The sequence below is a fragment of the Macrosteles quadrilineatus genome, unplaced genomic scaffold, assembly GCF_028750875.1.
Source record: "Macrosteles quadrilineatus isolate MER2022 unplaced genomic scaffold, UCM_ALF_1.0 Scaffold_8__2_contigs__length_117827958, whole genome shotgun sequence".
Lineage (NCBI taxonomy): Eukaryota > Metazoa > Arthropoda > Insecta > Hemiptera > Cicadellidae > Macrosteles > Macrosteles quadrilineatus.
Window position 1 is genome coordinate 84056317 of NW_026542601.1, and position 25463 is coordinate 84081779.

The 25463-nt window shown below is 33.0% G+C and overlaps 1 protein-coding gene across 4 annotated transcripts in view; it reads left to right on the forward strand.

Annotated features, from left to right (window-relative positions):
- LOC129001741 (uncharacterized) overlaps positions 1–25040 on the forward strand; it is a 28540-nt gene extending 3500 nt beyond the window's left edge. The window contains exons 2-15 of one of the 4 annotated variants that reach the window (XM_054429158.1): positions 1056–1311; positions 3825–3963; positions 8511–8728; positions 10271–10343; positions 11309–11445; positions 15877–16064; positions 16813–17020; positions 18002–18237; positions 19253–19388; positions 19960–20058; positions 20828–20875; positions 22506–22591; positions 23314–23471; positions 23861–25040. In XM_054429158.1, coding sequence (XP_054285133.1) covers positions 1126–1311; positions 3825–3963; positions 8511–8728; positions 10271–10343; positions 11309–11445; positions 15877–16064; positions 16813–17020; positions 18002–18237; positions 19253–19388; positions 19960–20058; positions 20828–20875; positions 22506–22591; positions 23314–23471; positions 23861–23901 — 1953 coding nt within the window. In that variant the 5' untranslated portion in view covers positions 1056–1125 and the 3' untranslated portion in view covers positions 23902–25040. Of the gene's footprint in view, positions 1–1055; positions 1312–2190; positions 2371–3824; positions 3964–5932; positions 6010–8510; positions 8729–10270; positions 10344–11308; positions 11446–15876; positions 16065–16812; positions 17021–18001; positions 18238–19252; positions 19389–19959; positions 20059–20827; positions 20876–22505; positions 22592–23313; positions 23472–23860 lie in introns of those variants that run through there. The other 3 variants (XM_054429160.1, XM_054429159.1, XM_054429161.1) reach the window with 3 other exon arrangements.
- Positions 25041–25463: the final 423 nt, after the last annotated feature.

Below are 25463 nucleotides of genomic sequence, written 5' to 3' on the forward strand. Positions count from 1 at the left end.
AATCGAACGCCACTAAGATATTAAATATACAAAATTTATGAAATATAATTATTTTTGCTATAAAATAAGGCAAAATTGCATGCAACCTGACTTGTTATCAATGGTTTGAGAATTCAAATTTGGTTCAATAAATTCCCACTTGTTTAAGTAGGCTACAGTAAATGATTGGATGGAATGATATTTCTTGGATTAAAATGTAAAAATGTACTTAGTCAACAGTTAAGGCTGTGTTAGTAAAAGTAGCCAAACATTTAAAATCTAGAAGTATTCATTAATTCCAAATTTTTGGCAATCTTCATGGGCTAATGAAATATTCCCGGAAAATATTCCCATTTTATAAGTTCCCTCCCATTGGGAATATTTCCGGCATACATCACTACATGTTCTTACTATCAAAGTTTACAACAGCTGACCTTTACTCCCTTGGGAGTAAAAAAGCTACTTTACACCCCCAAAGCACGCATGAAAAACGGCTGTTTTTTCCGCATCACCTATTTCATCACTAGGGCCTAAAATGACTCTTTTCGACCCGAGCTCAAGTTTTACGATCAAGGTGAAGTCGAGTTCGAATGAGCGAGGGTGAATTGCTCATGTAATGAACTATAGTTTTCATCATATTGCACCATTATTTTAATAAACTATGCTACAAAACTAAATTAGTTTTCATTCAAAGATAACCTCTCAAAAAACTTCTAACTTGTTTTCAATTTAATTTGCTAATGGAAACAAGCATCAGCTGTTTAGTAAGTGATATAATCGTTTTGGCTTACGATCGTATAAGTGTTCATTATACTAACGATATGTCTATTTACAATCTATTATGAAATATTTACAATGAGCAAAGATGTACAATTGATACAAGCAATTTTTTACAACTGAGGTGACAACAGCTGATTTTTACTTCCTAGGGGCTAAAAACGCTTGTTTCTCCCTAAAAAGTAAAAATGATACTTTAGACCTGCCACGCGCATGCATTAAAAATAGCTGTTTTTCTGCCAGTTTGACAAAGTTTTTTTTAACTTCACACATTTTTCAACAGGAAATTATTTTTTCAGGAGGCTGTAAGATACACACCCTTAAAAGTTTTGAATGAGTAGCTATGGTGTTGCATGATAACTGAAAACCATGGATTCTGAACCCGAAAGTCCAGAAAATGGTACATTGTCAGAAGAAATTGCCAATTTACCGCAATCACTGGCATTTACCGTCCATTTTGACAATGCCAAACCTGCTGGTGAAACAACGAATAAATTTGCTAGAAGACATATCAGAAATTTATCTCTGCCTATTTCAAAAGTTTATGAAAACAAGGTGAGTGATTTTTAGATCCATACAGTATTCTACTCTGATCGTGTTAGGTAAATGTGTTTTTTATGAACATAATTTTATAAGCTTTTCATCAGTAAAAAGCATTAAAAGAGGTGCAGTATAGAATTGTATCTTTATGATTTAAATGAAAATAGAGGATAATGTTTCTCACAATAATGGTCTATGCCACTAATTTTTATTAGTATTATTTATTATTTTGAACAATTTATAAGAGCTAGAAACATAATGCAGATTTTTAACAGTTAGAGCTAATATGGTTAATAAATTTTCAAAATTGAAACTAAAACACTAACATATTATTTTCTCTTACACTGCAAACAATTTATTTCAGTCAATTTAAAAATAGTTTTCAAAATTCTTGTTTGCAACTGAAATTCTAATATAAAAACATAAAAAGTTAGTATGTAACTTATCTATAAATATTTATTGTAAGATTAATTCACTGCAGCGTTAAATTTTGCTATAAAAAATAGTTATACAAATAAAATAGCCACACAATGTTTATTGAATAAATTTAATTACCTTACATTACTTGTACATATAATTGCAAGTTGATTAGCTCTACAGTTTAATCTAATTACAGAAATAATTTTCTAAAATAAAACCGTTTAACAACAAATTAATTTCAAAACCTCAAAAGGAAAACAAAACTTAAAAACTAACACAGTTCAATCTTGACACATAACACAGTTTCCAACCCCGAAATAGCTCCGTCGTTGACAAACAGTTGTGTATTGTGGAAGGAATCTCGTCAGATCTAGTGTGGCTATAAATAGATTTGGCAGCGCTATCACTCCCGCCAGGTGATAAGTGCTGATGTAGGCCAAGAGAGTGAAGTGACGAGTGGTAACGTTCGGGAAAGTGGGGGTCTTGTATAATGTGACGGTTACCGTACAACTAACACCGTAACTGCAGTGCCTACAGACCCATTAGGTTTTATAACGCGGTTACACCTCGTGAACTTGATTAATTATGAGAGATATCACCACGCCACTGACTAGACGGCCACCGATCGTACACCGGAACACGAGTTTTCGCAGTGTGAGTATTTGTAATTGGCTTGTAATGGTGGTTTTTGTATCTAGTTATTTACAGTTTTGAACATTACTTAATTTTTGCAATTTCTTAATCAATGTAGGTATATGTTAAAATTTTCAAAAGTTTTGCAAGAGAACTTGTGTAAGAAAAATAACAACATTTTTGGAGAATACACAATTTAAATCAAATCCTAAACTATTGGAGGTGTTAATTTGACTTGAATCATAGGAGAAACTTGTGTAATTTAATAAAACCCAAAAATATACTTACAGTTGATAGTTGTGTAGGCCTACAGTTTTAAAATACATTTATTGTGCAATTATATTTTATGCATTGCATTACCAAACCTTGTTTATTAGCTGGAATCATGTCCAGTTTTAGACACCAATGCTATCTTGATTTAATACCATTTGTGTTTTTTAACTCTTAAGTTTTTATCTTTCAAATGAGATTTTATTTTGGCATTAATTATTATAAAACCAGCACAATAGGCCTATTTAATGATTCAATATTTAAAATGTGTTTTCTGTATGTAAATAAAATCCCATTGTTATTCTTTAAACATTTTTGTAATTTACATGCTTCTGTAATTTCTTAAGGTATTTAAAATATTTAGTTAGGCTAGTTATGTTTTATTCATTTATTTTTTGTAAAAGTGGATCTAATATTACTGTAAAATGTAGCCTATCTCACTCTTTCTATACTCATCATTCACTCATATTTGATTTAAAATATGCACCCGGCTGATTCCCCGGCTCAATTTGTATTTATTTATTTATTATCATCACATTACATCAATGATTGACAGGTGATTTGTCATCAAACTAAAATCTATTGTAACAAAACAACAATCATAATATTAAAAATAATTATACATTTGTTAGGAAATCTTCCAGTGAAAAAAATGCCTTCTCCAGAAGCCATATCTTGAGTGTTTTTTTTTAAATTTCAATATGCAATCAATTTCTTTTATTGATGAAGGCAGCTTATTATAAATTTTGGGTCCCATATATTGTGGGGATAAATGAAATAATTTTAGTCTATGTTGCAATGGTTTTATTATTTTTTTTGTATCTTGTATGTATCTTGTTTGTGAGAGGGCTGACTCTCCATAAGTGTATCCAAGTTGCTCTTGACCATCATAGAAATATAATAAATATAAGAGCTGTATAAAGTGAGAATTTTGAATCGACTGAAATATTTGAATGAAATATATAGTTAGTAGTAATAACAATTATAATAATAGCAATAAGAATTACATGCTTAAAAGGAAATTATAATGGAATCATATTAAATTTGAAGTTTAACTCAAAGTAAATTTGATTGTTCAAAGTAAATTTGATCGTTCAAAGTAAATTTGATCGTTCAAAGTAAAATAAATGTGAAAAAATAAAAAAAACTTTGAAACCATAAATTTGGAGAACCGAGGTGAACAATATTTTGTATGTTCTGTATAGGTAAACAATGACAGTCCTGTGAATGGAAGAGCCACTCGTAAAGCTGGAAACCATTCAGAAGGATATTTCTCCAGTGATCCTGAAGATGATTCTAAACCAAAGCTGTTTGAGATGAAGTTGAAACACACTGATGGTAAAGGTAAGAAATCTTTGAGTTTATTTTTGTTCTTTTATTAAATTTAACTTTAAAGTATGTGAGTTTGGGGACACAAGTGTTGTATCAAGTATTAAAGCTAAATTTATTGTTTTAGTAGGCACAAAAGGATGTAAGAAACTCAAAATATTTATTTAACATTTTTAAAGGGTGTGTTAACCGTTTAGGTAGCCTACCGTACCATAAGATATAATGAAAAAACAGCTCTTACATAATTGTTGATGGTGGCACTATTTTACAAACAGTCTAACACATAACATTGTGTTACTTGTAACTCTATAGTGACTGTAGACTGTCGTGGTATAACGAACCTCAATACAACGAAATCCTTGATATAACAAATTTTTTTAAATCCCCTAGAACTCTCCATAAGACACAATGTATATTTTACCTCTACATAACGAACAAACCATAACAACGACCTTGATTTAACAAATTTTTCGTGATTTCGGCTAAAATAAGACACCTCAATATAGCAAATTTATCATTGTCAGAACCTCTACATTGCGAATTTAACCTCTGCATAACGAATTGTCTACGTCTTTCCCTCGATATAACAAATCCCCTACCCCATTATTGTTTTTGAAAATCTGTTTCTTTATCAAATGAAATGGAAAGGTGACGTAATTGCTTGCGCTAACATTCGTCTGCTCCGTTTTACACATCTCTGTCTGCTGTCGCTGCGCACGCTATGTTGCAACTGAGAGCTGATTTCATTCACTGAGGACTGATGACGACGTAATGTTTAGTAGGCTGTTATTGGGCGATAAGTAACTATGGTGAATTGTACAATTTTTGGATAAAGTGAAACCTAAGAAAGAATTTAAAAACAAAACCAAAGAGAAAGAATAGCAACATTGTTATTTTAACATTCCTTTTTCGAGTGTTTTTATTATCTTAAGTTGGCTATGATTATACACTTTTATAATGACTTATCTAATAATTTATTGTTTTCAATACGATTTGTTTCAACTAGCAACACCAATGCTATAGTTAATGATTATTATTGACATTCCTCTGTTGTGATAAATCAGTACTGTACTTTAAGTAGGTTAGAACAAGCTGTGATTTTAAACTTTTAAACAGTGTTTAACCTGTACCAAGGTCAATGCCATTTTCATGATTGCGCAATATTCAAGATCCCTCCCCTTTTTATGCCGGATAATTTAGGTTCTACTGTACAATTTAAACACTGTACTGTAAAGTATTGTAGCCTACACTACTTTAATTGTGTTTTAATGATGTCTAATCCCGACCTATATTGACCGACGCTGGTTCTGAACCTCGACTTAGCGAAATTCCTGCAAACATAACCTCTATATAACGAACCTCGTTTTAACGAAATCCTTGATATAACGAATATTCAGTTCGGTCCCTTCAGATTCGTTTTACTGAGGTTGGACTGTATTTTTTAAAAGCTGTTTTGAAATTTTTACTTATTTCAGAGTCCATCAATTTTTTGCACTGTTGTTAAAAAGTAGGATTAAAACTGAACTGAAATAAAATATTAACAATTCGGGCAATTTTATAAATGCATTCCAAGGTAGAGATAAATATTATAAACATGTAACCATTATGTTCTTTAAAAAATACATAACAATTTTAAATCCTGCTGCAATAAAAAAAAAATGTTTTGCCGCAGCCTTTTTCTAAAAATTCATAAAATATCTACATCAAAATAATATGCAGAAAAAAAAATAATAACCATATTTTAAAATTTTACAAACAAACATGGTTTATAATTTGCAAAGAAAAAATTATATAACTTGACAAGTTATAAATAGGAATTTTAGGACCACTAAAAATTACAAAATAGGAATTATAACTGTCTATTGGGGACTAAGATAAGCATTCCAACACACACAGTGTCCTATACGGAAGGTGGACACTGTTTGAACGTGTTTAGTAGTCCATGCTAGGCCCAAGGGGTCAAAGTCCTGGTTTCAAAGGCACATTGGCATCCTGGCTTTCTTGGCACCAACATGTCCAAGTTAAAACAGTTTTATTCTACTGTCAACGTCTTTAAATTCCGTAAGTCAAAGTAATTTACTTTTACTGTACATTTAATTGAAATTCAGAGTTGTCTTATTTTAATTATGTTTCAATTCTGTAACTTTAATTTTTGTTTGGAGAGAAAAGAGTTTTGGTTCTCTGTAAGATTTTGTTGCAACATGCTTTGGGTACTTTACATTTTTAGCGATATTTGAATTAATTAATATATTTTTTCCAAATGTATTTTTGGTGAGGCATATGGCTAATTGTGAAAAAGTCCCTGGAAATCTTTCTGATAAAAAATTTGTTAAAAATTAATTTTAATATCATATTTTTAAACATCCCCCTAAAGCATAAAATGTCCTAAGTTTTGATACATTTTTGTTGTGTTAGTTATATTTTTGGGACAGAATGAATTATTCGTGAACTAGGCCTATAGTTTATAATAGTATAGATATCTGTTTGGAAATTAATTACATGAAACAACTCCCACTAAGCAATGTACTAAATCAAGACTAGGTGCAAACACTATTATTTTTAGGCCTTTTCGTTTTTTAAGTAGGCCTAGTCATTGGTATAAAAAAAAACGTAAATGAATAGAAGAAAATTAAAGCCAAATGTTTAATCAATTGGTCTAATTGATTTGGTAATGAGAACATAATGGTGTAGAATTGTAGAGCCTGTACAATTAAAATTTAATTGCCACCATGTAAATGCTATGTGCTTGACGCACTATTAAAGGTAAGTTAAATGACCATTTATTAAAAATCTCAATATATTTGACTGTTACTTTGCTCGAAAACTGTTTACTTATACATACAAATTAAAGTCATATGTTTTAATTGTTTAGTTAATAAACGGTATCAGCAATCTGACACATACTTTCTCACATAAGCTTGTCAACAACCTTTATCATAGGTAAGCGGTGGTAGTAACTGTAATATTTTATAGGGAAGGTTATTGTAAAAGTTGCAATAACCTTTGAACCGTAATTGTTGCAGCAATGGTGGTTGCACTATTTTCTTTAGAATTATAAGGACCATAACACATTATTTTAATCAAAATCTGGCTTTTTCCTAAAAACAGATTTTTTGTTATTTTATGGGGAAATAACATAAGTTACAATATTTTTGGAACCGTAATTTTTCGGAAACGGGATTTGTATAATTTTGTTCAAAATCTAAAGGACTACAACATACAAAATTTGTATCTAAATTGTTTGGCGCGTTTTAGAGAAAATCTGATTTTTCCGTTACTTTACAGGTTTTTATGGGAATATCACCAGTAAAAATCAAAATTTTGAAAAAATTTAAAAATCTGGAGATACCATGGATTAGTACCTACCAACATAATAAATTTCATGAAAATCGGACTGCAGCCTGTGGTCTGTAGCTCTGTACACATTCACACACATGGACATACACACAGTCATCACTTTGAAAATCACTTTTTTGGGTTCAGGGGGATCCAAAACAGATATATCCACTCAAAACTCAAACTCAAAAATGTTCACGAAAACAATACTTTCTCCAATATACTATTTATAGAGGGGGAAAGTAAAAATAGTAATTTTGCGTGTTGTTTTATCAAAGGAATGAAGTTCAGATCGTCTTGGTAATATTGCAGTTTGTCATTGAAGTTTTAATCATCCGAGATATTAAAATTATGAATGGCGTATATTGACGATGATATGCTATTTATGTATAAAATAAGGAAATACAACGGCAAAGGTTGTTGATTCATCTTGACCCTGAAGAAGATGATAAGACAAGTTGTACAAATAAATGGTTGATTTGTAACTTGCTTTGATGGTTTTATCAGCTTGATACTTGGTTTAATATTTTCAAATAAAAAATAATTAATTATTTATTACAGTTTATTACATATTAGGTACATCCGATTTTTAATGGTTTTTTCAGTCAAGAACATTATCTAGGCTGTGCCCCCATATTTTTAGGATTCTTTAAACCTTTTTAATAATCTACGTGCCATAAAAGCACTCTTGTCAATTAGGTTTTTTTTTTCAATTGTATTTAAGTTAGTATTCAAACCATCTGCTTACTATCTTATAGCTTAATCATTGATAAATTGGTTGAATTTTAACCCGATACTTAATCCAACTCTAACCTTTATACCGGTACCTGCTCTGCTAAACAAAATATATCCACAGTGCTGATGTACCTTTAGTATACATTTTACTAAAGTCATGTTTCTTGAACTATTCAGCTAGTTTCTTTTTTTTTCTATTAACAGCGGATAATTTCCGGCCATGTGTCGTGTTAAGTGATAACTGTTAATTTTTTTAAGCTTCTGCTACCAGGAAAAGGTTGTTGCAATATCAAACTGCAAGGTCCTTATCCAAATTGGGTTTTGTAAGCTAAATCACACGATTTTAGTTAATTTATTTGTTCTAACTTTTTTATTTGTCCATATTAGTATTGTTTTTATACATTAAAAACTACTTTTTCAAATAAGATTGACGTTGAATTGGGTTCCACCACTTTTCTTTTGGATGACTAGTTTCCATTCTACACTTGCAGGTGGCAAGTCGACCAATGCGGCGCAGGAGAGACGAGGAGAGGCGGAGGTGATGGTGGGGGCCGGGGATGAGCAGGACGATGACACAAGCTCCGACGTAGTCAGTGAGACCGGCACCTACACCATTGACAAGGACAGCCCCGAGGTGACTACGGCTAGGAACAACATCGATACTGTCTTCGGAGTGCAGAGTCAGACGGTGGAGGTGAAGAAAAACCAGGTGAGACGGTTGTCTTTTAGTCGAATAAATTATATTTTACATATTCAGATTTTTACATGGAATAGGACACCCACCATGGATAATTTAACTAGCTGCCTACCAGCTGTCACACTCCTCTGTATGAGGGGTAGTGAATGTGTTAAGTTAATCCAACATGTTTGCTAATGCTCATTACATAAATGTGTTGCATGGGTATTGATTTGTATTATACCAAATGTAAAAAATATGTAGTTCGTACAGACCAAACACAAATTGGTATCCAACTCCTTAGATCAAAATGTTTGTATATGTTAGCCTATAATGTTTAATTTACTCAAACCCCTTAAAAACACCCAATTCACTTATAAAAGTAAAAGTTGCACATTTTGTGCAGATTTTGGGGTGTTCCCCCACCCCTGAAGCGAAAAAAAGTCTCACATGCAGGTAACATGACATACTTGATACTTGAAAGATTTCTCACGGGAAGCGTCACTGTGCCGTGGTCGTCAAAAATAGTGACCATTTTCATTCATCTTCAAAATACTCTGCCGGTGAATAGTGTGGCCTCTTCAATAGATAACCTACTCCATTAGTAAAATCTTGAACTTTTCTATGTCTTCAATTTTTTTGATTTCGTTTGGGATCTTGTTATAAATCTTGGAGCTCGTAAACTTAGGACCATTTGCTACTAAAGCGAATTTACAAGGGCTAGGTGGACGTGTGTAACAGACATTGCTGTAGTCTGATATGCATTTAAAGACAATCAGATAGACTGGCTGGCAGCCAGGACATGTTTTGCAAGAACAAACTCAAGTCACAAATATGTTACATTGGTCTGTGTATAGCACCCTAAGTGTCAGACATATAATGTCAGTCTATTTTTAAAACCGCACATCACAAGCTCGTAACCTTAGTCTGTAAAGAAAGTCCATAGTTAGAGTTAGCAAACGTAACAAAATCTTTTCATTTACACTGGTTCTGACGCTAAACAAACACGTCGTAAAATTGAAAACTTGATTTTTTATGTCATCTGGAATTTATTAATATGGTAACTGAATGAGTTGGAAATCAATTGTGTAGATATTCCAGTTATCACTTGTGGAAACATCTCCATTAGCATTCACTATTACCAACGTTAGACAAAGTAGTGCTAGCTTGGATAGGTTAGAATTGGCTTTTTAACAACCCTCTCTATTATTTTTTTAATTTTAATTAGAATGACTAGTTTTTTTCTTCAATAAATATTCAAAATATGAGCTCGCATTGCAATACCCCCCTCCTCCCACTCATTATGTCATGAGAATTTCTATCCACTAATTTCAATCCGGAAAATGTTTACAGCATGTTCTATCTATCTATCAGTACATGATTTCTACTGTCATTCAGAGAATGTTGGGTGTGGAAATGTTCTTTATCTAAATCTCCCTACTTGAGATTAAGCGTTATTCTCAATTGTTTTTTTTCGTGTTATATCCTGATTGTTTTTAATAGTAATTGGAATCTTAAATAGTTTTTTTTTATGTTTGTAATGTAAACATTATAATTTGTCATTATTATTTTCAGGTCAATTCCACTCACACCAAATCTACCAAGGTCACGCAATGGTTAGAGCACTCTACCATCACAACAAAAACAGGTGATTTTGGTGGAAAAATTGTAATTTTATCATCTACTATACCAGGAGGGAGTATACTCCCACCATTAGTTAGAGAAAAGAATTTATTTATAAAAATAAACACGTCTGCCTTAAAAAATAAGGTTGCCAATGACACAGAAAAAAATATACACTAATACTGGCAAAATTATATTTTTTTATTAGTTGCCATTGTTAGTTATCTTAACCACCAATAGAATGTGTAAATTCACTACCTACTGTTGTTGAGGATGGCAAAAACGCAATGCATGGTAGCACAATATCAACAATATAAATCGATAAAAAGTTTGTTTTATTCCTGTTGGTTACCATAAATAACATAAATCACTACATTTTTTATTAAATTGACTGTTAAGCTTATTTGGAGTGTTTTTGCGTTCCAGTTGTATTTTTGAGGCAAATGTTGACTTTGCACAGAAAATATATGAAACCAGAATAATCTTAAAGAACAAATCACATTTTTCCAAATTAAGTAAGATCTCCTTAAAAGGATTGAGTATTTTTCCGGACGCTTGTATATTATTCATTAAATATATTATATTTTTGCCAGTTAGTAGTCTTACAAGATGGTACCACACACACACACATCTTTTTAGGAACTGACTTTACCTCATTTCACTCTTCAAAATCTCCCCCGCCCCCCCTCCAGATTTTCCAGTTTAATATGCCTTGTGTTTTTTTTTTTTTTTACTTTTTTTTTATTATTTGCTAACATTTTATGGGGTAACAAGTGTTAGATTTTGAACGATTCAAACGTAATGTCAAATCAAATGTAATGTAATGTCAAACGTAATGTCAAAGTAATGTTAAATTAAACAACAAATGTGCTTACACAGTTTCTCTATGATTTAATTACAAAAAAAGTTTGTGAGTCATCTCTCATGTTTTTAGATCCTAGTCAAGGTGAAGAGTCATTTCACAACTTTTCAACAACTTTTTTCTTTCAGACACAACGAGTATCAACCTGAGCAAGATCCCGTCCCCAGTCAACATGAGATCTCGGCTGCCACTGGTGGCTCCTGTGAAGGAACATGAGCCTCTCAGGTCCTGTCTCAACCGCAAGTCGTACCCGGCCGCAGCTCAGGTAGGAGCAAACACTAGTTGTGGTGTTAGGGGGAATAACCAACCTAACGCTTGTACTGTGTGTACTGTCTACAACTAGTTGTAGTGTAGCATTATTTGTTAAGTTAGTAGTTTAACAAGAAATGGGATATTATTGTAATGTCTAAATGACACTGTTGGTTTAATCAAGATCAATGAACGTGTACTTGTCTGTATCTCATATCTAGAACAAAAATTTCATGCTGTAATAGTCAATATGTAATTTCCAATAATTTTTTTATCTATCTAGGCCTAGATATCTAGTATAGAATAGAGTTTCAATCATAATCAATTATTTAATAACTAAACCAATACACCAAGGTCGTATAAGCAAAAAGGTCAAGATGGAAATCATTACAAAACCATGCCAAACTTGTTGAAATAATAAAATTAAACAAGTCTTCTTGTTGAAATATTTATTCAAGGCCTTTGTTTGTCTACTATTGAAACCAATAACTTCCTCCTGTTTTGAAGCCATAACAAATAACTTAGCAAATAACAGACAAAGTAAAATTATTGCACACACTACAGCTGTATCTGTAAAATATAAGGTAAAGCGGTTCTCACCCATATACCATGGGTCTCTGTTTGCTGTGCAACTAAGACGTGAAGGTTAGTAGAGAGTACAGGAGTACAGGAGTAGTAGAGTACAGGTTTGAGAATGTATGACAAACTGTTTAGTATGCAGTGTGCTAAAGTAATCTGGAAGGACAACTAAGTGCAGGTATCTTAAGCCTAGCACACATCTTCCAAGCGCAGTTAGGGAATAGAAGTGGTTGCACTACAGTGCTCAGTCCAAACGGAAATAGTGCACAATTTCACTGTACTCGGTCGTCTGAAGAGAGGCTCGGATAAAACGGAGGTTAGATAAATGAAAATCAGATTATTAAGAGACTCTGCTGTAATACAAAACTTGGACTATGTGCCTTACCAAACTGTGTATTCTATGACCATGAAACTTACTACTATGAACGGGAAATGTTTTTCTGTCTTATTTCCAATCTAAAAAAAAATTTTATGGCTTGTCCCCTTGGCTCTCAAAGTTAGTAAGTTGAGCTTGAGAAAATTGGTTAACTGTTTGGATGAAGTAATCCTTTTCAACAAGTGTTATAAGAACAACGTTGAAGTATCATCTTACTAAATATTAAGAGAGCTAGAGTTGTAGCTTGGGTACAAAATGAGTTAACGATCCTCTTTTATAGCAATTTAAACTGAGCAATCAGTCAAATAGGTTGTCAGCGTTATCAGTGGATGCCTAATGTCACTGTAAAGATGAGTCATTATTGATATCAGTTACCACTTGAAGAATCTTCTGCGTAAATAATTCACTTCACTCGTTAAAAAAGTGAAAATGATTCATAAACCAAGTTTACTCAAACTAAGTAACTCAATATTTACAAAATAACTGTATTTTAATATTTTAAGTAAACTTAACACCTTTACGCAATAATTGAAAATAACTACTTACACAGGTTTTTGGTATCAAATTGTTGGTTTTGACCACCAATATTTTGTACCAAATAGAAAAATGATAATTTTATAATGCATAATAATTTTGTATTTAATAAATTTTTATAAAAGGGTAAAAATAAAATTTAATAACGTATTGAAAAGTCTTTTTGGTAAAACTATTACTTTTGAAGAATATATTCTTGTACTGTACTGTTTCCTATACTAGAATATTTTAAATGTTTTTTCCCTTTACATAAAAGTAAAAATAAAATATTAGGATAGAAATAAACTGGTATACATTTGTTATTTTATCTCCTGGGGTTTTATTGGTAAGTTAATAAGTTATCATTTAAAACAATGTTACTGCAGATGCTTTCTAAACCATTCTTGGATAGTGGACAAGTCCTATTTTTACTTTGATTTTTTACCTCTCCCTCAAGGTGACAAAACTAACTCTGTTTTTATGGAAAGCTTCCTTACTCCTAATAGAGGTTAGCCTGTCTCTTGTTGTGTTCTTCCTGAGCTCATGACGTGATGGAATCTCTTATTAAATCCTAAACAGTTGAAGGCTTTACTCAATCAACACCATACCAATTAAGCACCATTCTCTATTGTCTTTCTGGAGTACAAAGATATTACCAAGTCTGTCTAGTAAAGAAGCATCGATATTGATCGCTAATGTTATGTAAAATGTATTAACACGTTCACTGTAGTTGGCTGTGACCGGATCCAGGAACATTTAATGTGCTGTGTAGATGAGTGGACGAAAAAGTTTAAATTTAGTTTCATCCATTACTAGAGGCTTATTATAGGCAATAGACAAATTTATTCCTTCAACAATATACACAAATTCTAATGGACATCGTTAAATTTAAACAAGACAACAAATATTTGTTCTGTCAAAAGATACATAATATATAAATGTCACAAAAATATATCTAATCTGAAATGAAATGAAATGAAATACGTTTATTTATCCCAATATTGTACAGAAAGATACAGATAAATAAAAACAGAGAGCAAGATAACTATAGTAGTACAACTATAATTGTTAATGAATCTGCCATACTTATGGGATAGGCCTACATGGGCAGGTGCCTGTGCGTAGGCCTGGTTGTTATCAGTCTGCGAAATTTTAAGGGCAAAAACTGAATATGAGAGATTTTTTTTTCTTAATTATTTAAAATAAAACTGAAATGCGGTTGAGAATGTCGGCCAGTTCAATAAAAAATACCCCCGCCGCAGCGAACCTGCCGACTAAGCGAATTTCCATTTGTCTGAATTGATTTTCAGTTAAATATATTTTAATAAACATTAGGTTTAACAAGTACCTAGGTTTGCTGCTACAAGGAAACTAATAAAGTGTGTTTTTGAGTAAAATATTGATAGCTTAGTACAAAATAAATAAATTTGCCAAGTTTGATCAAAATATATCCATAAACAAGCAAACTGCAACATTTGACAATATTCTCCATAAGAATAACATGGGAATTTTAAATTTACTTTTTTTTTTAATTTTCTCCGTTACTAATAATCAAACAAAAATACTTTTATATACTAAATTATTTGTTTTTTTAAGCTCTTTAAAAAGGTCTAAAGAGAAATCGGGAAATTTTGTGTTTTAAGGGTCAAAAGTGAGAAAAACCAATTTTTACCCCGTAAAGCCCTGTTCCCATGGTCCGATCGTGCTGGTTCGCGAACTCATTCAAGTTTATCTTGCTTTACACCTTTAAACCAAATTTCATCAAAATCGGACAAAAATTACTCAAGTTATCGCGTTCACGGACGTATATATATATATAAGTCTATATATATATATATATATATATATATATATATATACATATATAAAAATTTGAACGAATGGTGTTTTTGGCCTCTGGGGACATCAAAATGAAAAAGTAAATCGGTCCCGGGTCTAGGTCTTACCGTGCCACCTACGGTAATAGCTACTTCCCTATAGGGAAATTCGCTAAAAGACATTTGGAGGGTGGGGGGGGGGGGTCAAAGGGTCGAGGATTTTTAGTCAGAGTCAAGTATGGGTTGGTCTAATCAAAGTCTCGGCCTCTTCTTTGGTAATGGAGTGCAGTAAAACAAGAATATGACTCTTGAATTTCTGTAATGAGGGTAAACTAATATCTGTCTACAAAAAGACATTTGGAGGGCGGGGGGGGGGGGGGGGGGGGGGGGGGTCAAAGGGTCGAGGATTTTTAGTCAGAGTCAAGTATGGGTTGGTCTAATCAAAGTCTCGGCCTCTTCTTTGGTAATGGAGTGCAGTAAAACAAGAATATGACTCTTGAATTTCTGTAATGAGGGTAAACTAATATCTGTCTACAATAAGGTCATCTTAACTAGGCAACAAAAACTCACATGTCATATATTCATCTATATGATGATAAAAAGGATTTTTTACTTGCCAGGAATACAATACAGCAAGGCTTTTGGTAACTTGTTAAACTACTTAAATTTAACATATACTTAAATTGTTGTTAAATATACAGTAGAGGCATGTACTGTGTAGTGGACGTAGTTTTACAAGAAACCAACAGATAGCAGTACTAAATGTAACATCCCCTCAGTATTACCAAATGTAGGACCATAAGAAAATACTGCAAAAAAGGCATCAAGCACAATTTTGAGGTTAGGTTCCTGCCATAATGCTACACTATAGTCATTATTGTTATCTTCTTTCATGTCACTAAATATAAGCCCACAAGGGGTCAAAAGCACTGACACAGTAAGATACAAAAAAGGCCGATCCATAAATGAATTACAGCCAAATGACATATAAAACCGGCAACAATAACAAAGTTCCCACCGAATGCTGGGCTCACACCGACGCGATGTTAGTGAGGGGAGCGCAGTGCTACATTTCTAGTAGTCCACGTGGAGTGCTAGTGAGGTACTACAGTTAGAGTAGCCCGTAGGGGACGTTTGAAAGATAATCAATTATTTGATGTAGGAGCTGACAACGCCGGAGCCGGAGAGAGACAAGTGGGCCAAGGAGACAGAACGGACAATCTCAGTGTTACAAGCCAGGGTATCGCAGTCACTGGACTCTGGTGGTGAGAGTGACGCCGAGAACAGTTTGCATCATGTAGCGGAACGGAGAGACTCCGGGGGAGGTCTGCGGTACAACAGGAGTGTCAGGTTAGTCACTAGAAACTCTCGAAGAGAGAAACTAGGAAATAAGACATGGGCTATTACTGAGTTTAATGTATTGACTTGGTTTTTAGTAACTTACTTCCTTGTATTGTTCGTTCATACTTCTCCATTCAGGAAATAATATATCTTGCAATTAGGGATGGAGGTGGGTGCCTTAAGGTTTGTCGTGGTGTAACATTGCTTAGCGCCTCTGAATTTAAAAGCATAGTTAAAGCTTGATCACTAGAGGTCTTACGTTTGACTATTGGCTTGGATAGAAAATCACCTCTGCTTGCACACCTCTAGTTGTAAAATTAGAATCAGAAATGTTTACAGCTTTATCCGGCATCCCGTCACACAGCACGGCACTCCGTCACGGAAGCCTCAGCACAGCCACTGTCTCGAACCCCCCCCCCCCCTGTATTGCACCAAAAACAAAATAATTTTAATGTAGATTGTGAATAATAACCATTGGCAAGTCATAAACCAAGTTGCTTTGCTTGCAATATCAGGTTCCTGACCAAAATCACTTAAATTTGTACTTGATTTTTAAAGTTTTTGTTCCCTAAAGTGTGTAATTTGCCACTTAGCAAATCATAATTTCTACGCAAAATTTCTTTACTGCAAAGGGGATATAGTCGTCTTAAAGTAAAAATACCGGAGCTAATTTTATTACATATTTTATCGACATGTGAGGTCCAATTTAGTGTACTGTCCAAGGCTTATCATTGATCACATTCACTTTATTTTCTAGTTTACGAAGAGAAAGGCTACAAGAGCCCAAGAAAAATAGTACATCCTCTTTGTTTACAAACAAAACTAAAGATGTTCCTGCCAAAGCGATTCCTCCGAGAGTGGTGAAGCGAATGTCGGATCCACCGCCCAGCTCGGCTCCTGTGTCTACCTTTGCTCGGACCGACTGTGGCCGCTTTAGTATGAGATCTCCTCGACCACTCCATCAGGTGAAGAAATACCTTTGACTGTAGCCATGCTAAAACTGTACCAAGTTTTAGAATAAATACCCCTGCCGCAGCAAAACTGCAGACTAAGCAAATTTCCACTTACTAGCTGAATTTTCAACAAAATATTCCCATAAAATTGTCAGATTTATTTCCTATCTAAAAAACATTGATTTTTCATTATTTGAGATTTGTTGCTACAGGGAAGGTAGTGAAGTGTATTTTTTGTATGCTGATAGCTTAGTATGAAATAAATAAATTTGCCAAATTCAATTTAAATACATCCATAATCAAGCAATCTACAACAGTCCCTACAACAATAAGGTTGGAATTTCTAATTTACAACAACATTCCATTGTATTAAATTATTTGTTTTTAAAGCCCTTTGATACAGTTCAGAAAGAAACTGCAAAGTTTTATGTTTATGGAGTTTATGGAACTCAATTTTCCTCATAAAACTCCCAATCCTACCATGTGCTGATGTTATACTTATTTTGAATACGGAAAATTTTTAACACAGCCAAATCCAAACGATAACTTATTGTGGACAACACAGTCTTTTATGTCGAATAATTATCATAGTACCAAAAAAATAAACAAGAAAAAAGTGAAAACAGCGTCCTCATTTAACTTTTTATTTTATTGGCTGCAGCTGGTCCATATAGATGGGATGTCTACTTCCATAACCAAAAGTCAATGTTAATATTCCATGCTAAAAGCTCACTGTTATTTTGTTATTTCAACTATTTACAGCTCCGTGATAGTTGTAACTCAATGGAACATTCTTTAGTTAAACCATTAAACTAATGGACTTAACATATTTTTTAGAAAGATTTGCATACGTCATTCTGTAATAATTGTTTTCTTAAACAAATCCAGAAGGAATATAAACAATTTGGCTTCTTAAATTGTAAGTTGAATAGTAAAATGTGAGTATTTTTATTAAACTACGGTACATAGTTACTTACAGTTCCCTTTTTACAGGCCCCTGTAACAGCGCCGACCATCAAGAAAGAACCCGTTAGGAAGCTAAGCATTGGGGGAGGTAGAAGCAACTCAACCTTGTCTTCCAAAGAAAAGGAATACCAGAATTGGAAGAAACGCAAAAGCTACGATCCGATGAAAGCAGCTGCCGAGGGTAAGAAGAAGGAAGCAGCGAAAAAACAGGTTCCATCAGCCATGACTCAGTCTACCAACTCTACCATCACGACACCTAAGAGGTAAGGGGTTTGCTTTATACAGTAGAACCTCGATAAAAAGACTCTTTAAGTATTATTTAATAAGACTTGTTTTAAGGTTGACTTCTTATCGAGGTTTGCGATAACATGTGATTAGGGATCACAATTCAAGAGAATTTGAAAATGACACTTGTTATCAAGGTTGACTTGTTAGCGAGAGTCTTGTTATGAAGCAAGTTCAATTTTTGGATCACGGCTTGGTGTTGTGTGTGTAATCCCAAGTGGTTCATCATTGTTTAATCTTAAAGAGTCAAAGAAGATGACTTTTTTTGTGAGTCATATATTGAAAAGTGTCAGGTCTTTCCAAGAAGAGGGTCGCCACTATGAAAATGATGGTGATGTAAATTTACCTAATCTAATCAAATTAAACCTAACCTAACATTATGTAACCATACAGTACCTTACCAAGCTTAACTTGCATAAGATATATTTTATTGGTATCAGCCCTCTTCTTAGGTAGACACGTTGTGACTGTATCTGAAATGTAACCAAACGTATTAAAGAATAAAACGTGTTTTTGTTAAATACTGGTATATGACGTCCTTCATATACAACTTCAGGCATGTACACTGCACTTGTTAATATTTTATTGTTTATATTTATTTAGCCTTATTGCCCGTAAACTTTAGGCTACTATTATGACGTTCATCCATAGCATGTGTTGTACATAGCGTTAACGATGAATAAAAATTCTTGATTCTTAGGTACTAGTACAAGCTTTGTTTAAGACAAAAAAAGTAGAACTACTACACCCTTTTCCTTAAGACCTTTTACAACTTACGTTAGGTCACCCACTATGCTCTAAAAGTACTATTATACCAAACTTTAATAGTACTATTTATAGTTTCATTGGTTGCTAGATATTTCTCTACTCATTGCCAAAGTTTTGTACCTAGCTGTAATATTACCAGCATGCACGATATAGCTATAATGCTGTAATGCTGTGTGTGTTTATTTTGCTTACAGCTTATTGTTTTTCATTGATGTTAATTTTCAGTCCTGTGAACCCCGTGTTGAGATCCGCTTCCTTCCACGGCACTCACCAGTTGACAGCCTCGTCTTCGGAGGAGGAAGAAGAAGAAATCACACTTTCCAACGAAGATGAAGACTGGCCAGTACTACAGGTTCCAAGGGTAACTATCATTTACTCAGTCGTTAAGCAGAGGATTTGATATTTAAGTGGTTACCCATAAACATTGCATGACATTCTGGGATTATTTTTTCAAACTTCTCACTAGCAGTTGTTTTTTTTTTTCACAGAGTTCCAATCTGTGTTTATTTTACCTTATACAGTAGAGTTCTTTTTTCTAGTGTTATATTGATGTGTAGGTTCTTGGGGGGACATCATTAGGAATTTTGTTTTTCACACATAAAATGACGTCAAGAACAAATTGACCATAAGCCGTTAGTACCATAGCAGCTAGATTTTGAAAATCCTCTTCTATGAGTTAAGATGTCACCTTATCCTGCGATCACAGCCAAATTAAAATCTCCTGTGATCTCAAAAACTTCATATTTTTATCTTCCCTGACCGGGAAAAAAATATTGCATAACAGCCGATAAACTGAAACTTAAATTTTACACCAATTCTTGAGTTTGTCAAAAGGAAACTATTTGGGAGGTTGGATAGTTAAGGCTTTACTGTACTCTACTGTTAAGGAGAAGCACGCCATTTTAAAGTTTCAACAAAGTTTTGTTTTGTAGAGTTCCTTAGAGAACACTCCTCAAGGCAGCCGTGTCTCCTTGTACAGCAACACTTCCAACTCCCCCACCCCTCCGTTGCGCAACAGGCCAAAACTTGAGGTAAGATTTGTACATTACCTTCTTATTAATTATTGGCTGATGTGCAGGTTTTTTTACATATTGGAAGGGTGATGTGCTTTGATACATTTGGAAATTTCACAGTTCAAGAAAGCAATATAGAAACTCTCACTGTGAACAATTGGCCTATATTTTCAAGCCTATATATTTGGCTGTGTTTTTGATAAAATTTTTTTATTTAATCCCACTCAGTTTGATAATGTTAGTGTACCCAGAACAAACACATAGACATACCTAAAGAAATCACCTCAGATGATTAGTCCGATTTAAGTTTGATCTCTCTGCAGATATGTGATGATGTATGATATTCAACACTTTCACTTTTTTATACAAAATTTAGGTATGTAAAATTAGGGTTGGAGTATTGAGCGTGGCATTTGACCGAATACAATATGTTAACAAAAATATTAACAAAATTTTTGCTTACCATCCCACAAATATTATCCTTGTTTTTTGGAAATTTTGCTTTGCTAACTTAATTTCTGTAGTTAAAAAAAGTTTAAATTAACCTCCTAGGATTAGTCTTAAATTTGCCTTTACTGCTATTGTGAATAAAATTTCTAAATTAAAAAAAAAATATTAAAAATAAAAATAAACAAAGTCATAAACTTTATCTCTTTTTTTAAGATGGATTTTAATTTCAATTCGAATTTTGCCATGTTACCACCAACTGGAAGAAATAAAATTATTTCACAGTTTTCTAATGTAACATAAAGCTTGAGGTTAAAAATACAGAGATTGTGTTTTGTAGGTGACAAAACCAGTATTTATAAAAGTGAAGGGTCGAGCAGACAGTGAGGTGAGAGTGACATTTCATGTGTTGTGTTTGTATATTGTGTTTGAGCCGAACTAACCAGTCTTATTGACAGTCTGGAGCCATTCATCATCATCACATTGCTTTCATGGATAGTTTTATTTATTCAACAGGTTATTCAATAGTTATTCAACAAGGGTTCACCCCTGTTTACATATAAACACAACATATCCCAACCAGTAGGAATTAAGTAGGGTGAATATATATCTAAAGATCAACAATATTGCACCATATATACCTTTAAAGAAGGTAATAAGTTGTATTGTAGTTAGATTCGATTAGGGGCCTTTTGGGATTTTAAGATGAAAATCTGTTACTTTCAGTGATCCCCTCCCCCTACTTCCCCTGGCCAAATTAGTGACCCCCTAGTGAAATCAGTGACTTTTCAGTGACCACTTTGTTACCCCCTAGTAAAACCAGCGACTTTTCAGTTACCCCCCTAAGTGACTTTTCAGTGACTCCCTAAAAATCAGTGCTGTGACTACCGTGACCAGTAGACACCATGAATTTGTACTATTTATTGCCTCATTTCATTGCAGTATGAGTGGCTTTGCTACACATTTCACTTTTCATCACCTACAAAAGCTTGGCAGGGCTATAGATGATTTTTAGGATTTGCTTTCCAATTTATTATTGTTTTTTTTTTCTGTCATTTAAATTATTGAGTTTACTATAAAAATTACAGATTTTAATTTGTAAGCAACTAAAACTTTGACAAAACCCTGATTAAATGTTTGCATCAATCCATAATTTCCAATAACTTTATGTCCATTTGTGGCAGAACCGTAGGATGTTAAAAAATAAACGTGATTTAATACAAGTTCAATATGCATCTTGAAATGTTAAAAAATAATTTTGAACATCCATACAATTGTTAATTATCTTAATTAGAAAAATAATTTATTAATTTTCTTCAATTTTTTTCTTTATCATTTACTTTTCCTTTGTTTGTAGATACAGTACTAACTATACCAAACAACCAAATACATACCACCCACTGCCGTTACAAGATCTTGAGCTGCTTTGATGCATGTTTGATGTCAAATGTGCTGCTCTATAAATAAAAGCTATAACTTAATACAAATAAGCTGAGTGGTAACAATACTCATGTAATAATCAGATGGTTATCTTTTTTATCAATCTTTTTTATGGTTTCATACTGGATCCAGCTGTTTTTTAACATTGGGCTTTTGATATCAGCAATCCTGCCTAATGAATCAGCTGATGTTAGTCAGTAGCTAAGTTACCATAAATCATTTCACCAGTCATATGTAGCTTATGTTTGGGTTTTAATGTACCTTTGTTGTGTTACAATTTTCACATTCAATGACAAACTCCAGTTAGTAGTGTTCACACACCACACACTTTGCTCACACATTTTTTTAAATCCCTCCGACAAACTTTACCAACCAACTTTTTACTTGTTATTTTTGTTATCAGACTCTTGGTTTTTAATAGTTATACTTTTTTCAAATCAGAATATTTAGCAGTTTTTTTTTTTTTTTTTATTGTGTTCAACGCTTTGGTTTTGATTGAACTCAGTTGTCAAAAGTACCTTTGTGACTTTCTGGATAAACTTATGACTTAGGTTGTATTATTTTGATGATTTTTACAGGGTGTTGACACACTGGTGATCAGCGCGCTGGCTGGACTCTCTAGCAAACTCAAGGGCAACTCTTGCAGCTTACTCAACAAGCTAAGGTAAGAAACTAGATATTTAGTACATTTTCTAAATACTAAACTTTAAACAAATTAATTTTAGCGACTAGTATTTAATTAAAATCCACATTTTTTAGCCCCTGAGCTGATCTTGTGACTTAATCATTAAATAGAGTTACCTTCGTCAATCAGCTCATAGTAGTATTTACAATGTTACGGCCGTTTATGATTATGTATGTTTACGTCGCGTGTGACAGTTTGTGTTTTTGTATATTAACAACGCCACTAAAGCTGAACGTCTGATGATAGCACGAAGATGCTGAAACGGCCGTAACATTGTAAATACTACTATGAGCTGATTGACAAAGGTAACTCTATTTAATGATTTAGTAGTACCTATTTAATCATGTAAATATAACACATCAGACATTCTCTGACTGGGGATGTACCATTGACTATGGCAATACAGTATAAATAAATTAACACCAAATATGTAATCTTTTAAATGTTGAATTTGTGTCACATTATAACCAGCGATGTCTTCCGTGATTGGGGAGATGTCATTATCATCAGTTGCAACTCGCAAAATCGTTGAGAATGGGGGAACAAATCCCATCCAAAGAAAATTCCCAATGAAATTTAATCCCGTCCCAATGAACTGGAATGTATTTTCCCAACCCTACTCAAAATATAGAATATTCATATAGAATGCTCCCTAACATACTGTGTACTGATTCTCAGTCAAAACCTTTTCTGTGTTGTAGGTTCCTGTATGATGAGGACAGTCCCAAGAACCATCAGTTGAGTGCCATGATTGACCAGCTGGAGGCCAGTGAGCCAGGGTCGCCTCAAGTCAAGAGTCCGTCCCGGGAACTGGCCACCACCCTCAGGAATCTTAAGAGGCTGGAATCCATGCTCAAAGGTAAAGCAGCATGCAATATGATAAAAAAATTTGGAAATATGCTGTGTCAATTCATTTGTCAGTTCCGTTTACAGTATTTACTTTTATACCTTTAGATTGTTTTATTTTAGCATACTATATTATTTACTAAATACATTTTTAAAACTAGCTTTTTTCAACTCCTATTGTCAATCGTTAAATAAGCAATTAATTGTTGTTGCATTGATGTGACCAAAATCTGCTTGAAAGTCTAGTGTTTTTCTTTTACGTGAAAATAATGTTCTATACATATCTTATCTTATGTATGTCTATATACATATGTTTTAAATACTTTTTCACCATAATACACAGTAAGCAGCTAAAACCATTTAATGTAATAAATAATCTCTAACTTAATGTTCTGTTTCCAGTATTGGACAATGTACTCTTTGACGAAGAAGAATTTCAGTAATGACTGTTGTTGTTCAACAACATATTTTACGTTCATAACGGAAGTCATTTTAAGCGAATTAAAGCCTAAGTATTTTATATTCGGTGTACAGACGAAGAAACGATTGTTTTTATGTTTTATTAGCTTTAAGTTACCTACTTTCGTACTGTGAAGTTTGATTTGTTAAGTTTCAAGCTTTATGTAAATACATAAGGGGCATGTACTAAAGTCTTTAACTGTGAATATGTAGGATAAGTCGCTGAATGTGATTTTTGTACATGAACAGGTAAGTTATAATATAGAACTGTTTGTATTTAAATAGCTTAATGTTAACGTTATTGAAATCAAAGTCTGTTAGTGATACGTGTGCTACGTTACAATCCTTCCATTTCACCTGTACAGTATTAGGTGGTTGTAGTTTTGTTTGCTCAGGCTATTCAATACATCGTTCTTTTTAATCAATAGAATTTTATCATCACAGCTTTAAAGTCGAAAATTGGATTGATATTTTATTTACAACCTTCACCAGTTCAACCACTTTAATAAATGTTATAATATGTTTGTTAATATGAAGCTTTTAACGAGAAGCATGATTGTGTAATGCCAAGTACCTTAATTATTAGAAAAGGCTAAATAGAAAATAGATTGAGTTATTCCAAATACAGGTAAATAAGACCTAAATAACCTGAATATTTTTCCATAAGCTTTAATTCCTTGTTACTAAGAAAATAAGAAATTTATTCATTTTACAAGTCTCCTAAAACTTACATTGTCGGTCTTATGAGTGTTTTTACTTATTAGATCATATTCTTACCATAATCCCGAATATATTAGCTTTAAATGTAGTGACAGAAATTGAAAACTTTAGTCAATTGCAGTTTTATTTTTGCACAAAGTTTTGTGATTATCGATTTTGGCGTAGCCCGATGGCACAAAAGTTTACTTAGCATATTTCTTCATATGAAATTTTTAATTTTTTTCCACAATGTGTATAGGCCTACTTAAGTTGAATTTTAAATATTTTTTATGTAACCTAACAAAACTACGCAATAGAGCCTGAATGGAGATGAAGTCATTGGTACGTAGTATACTATTTATTGTAGTATATTATAATCGACTTCATAAAAACCTTTTTTCCTCCGCATAGTTTTACTGTTGTAAATCGGATGTCTTTTAGACCAAGCGTTTCATGACAAATGTATAAATCTCGTAATATATTAAACCCTGCAACAATTATTTGACTAAATTATGGCTTTGAGTGTTGAAATTTATTTTTTTAATAAAACTTAAAATAAAAACAATAGGCTAATTGTTTGTAAAACAAAGTGTACGTAAAATTAATGGTCCTTTGTAATCCATAGGGGCTTTTATGTATGGTGTATGTTAGGCTAAGGAAACTTGTGTTCTAAAACTGCCATTTACACATGATTTAAAGAATTACCTTTGTAATGTACTAGTGAGGAATAGATAATTTGTTAAAATCTTCAGATTACTTACTAAATTATTATTATGTTTATCACAAAATTCAAAATCAACATGTAAAAAGTATTTGTTTTATTTTATTTGATACATCCTATCACTTA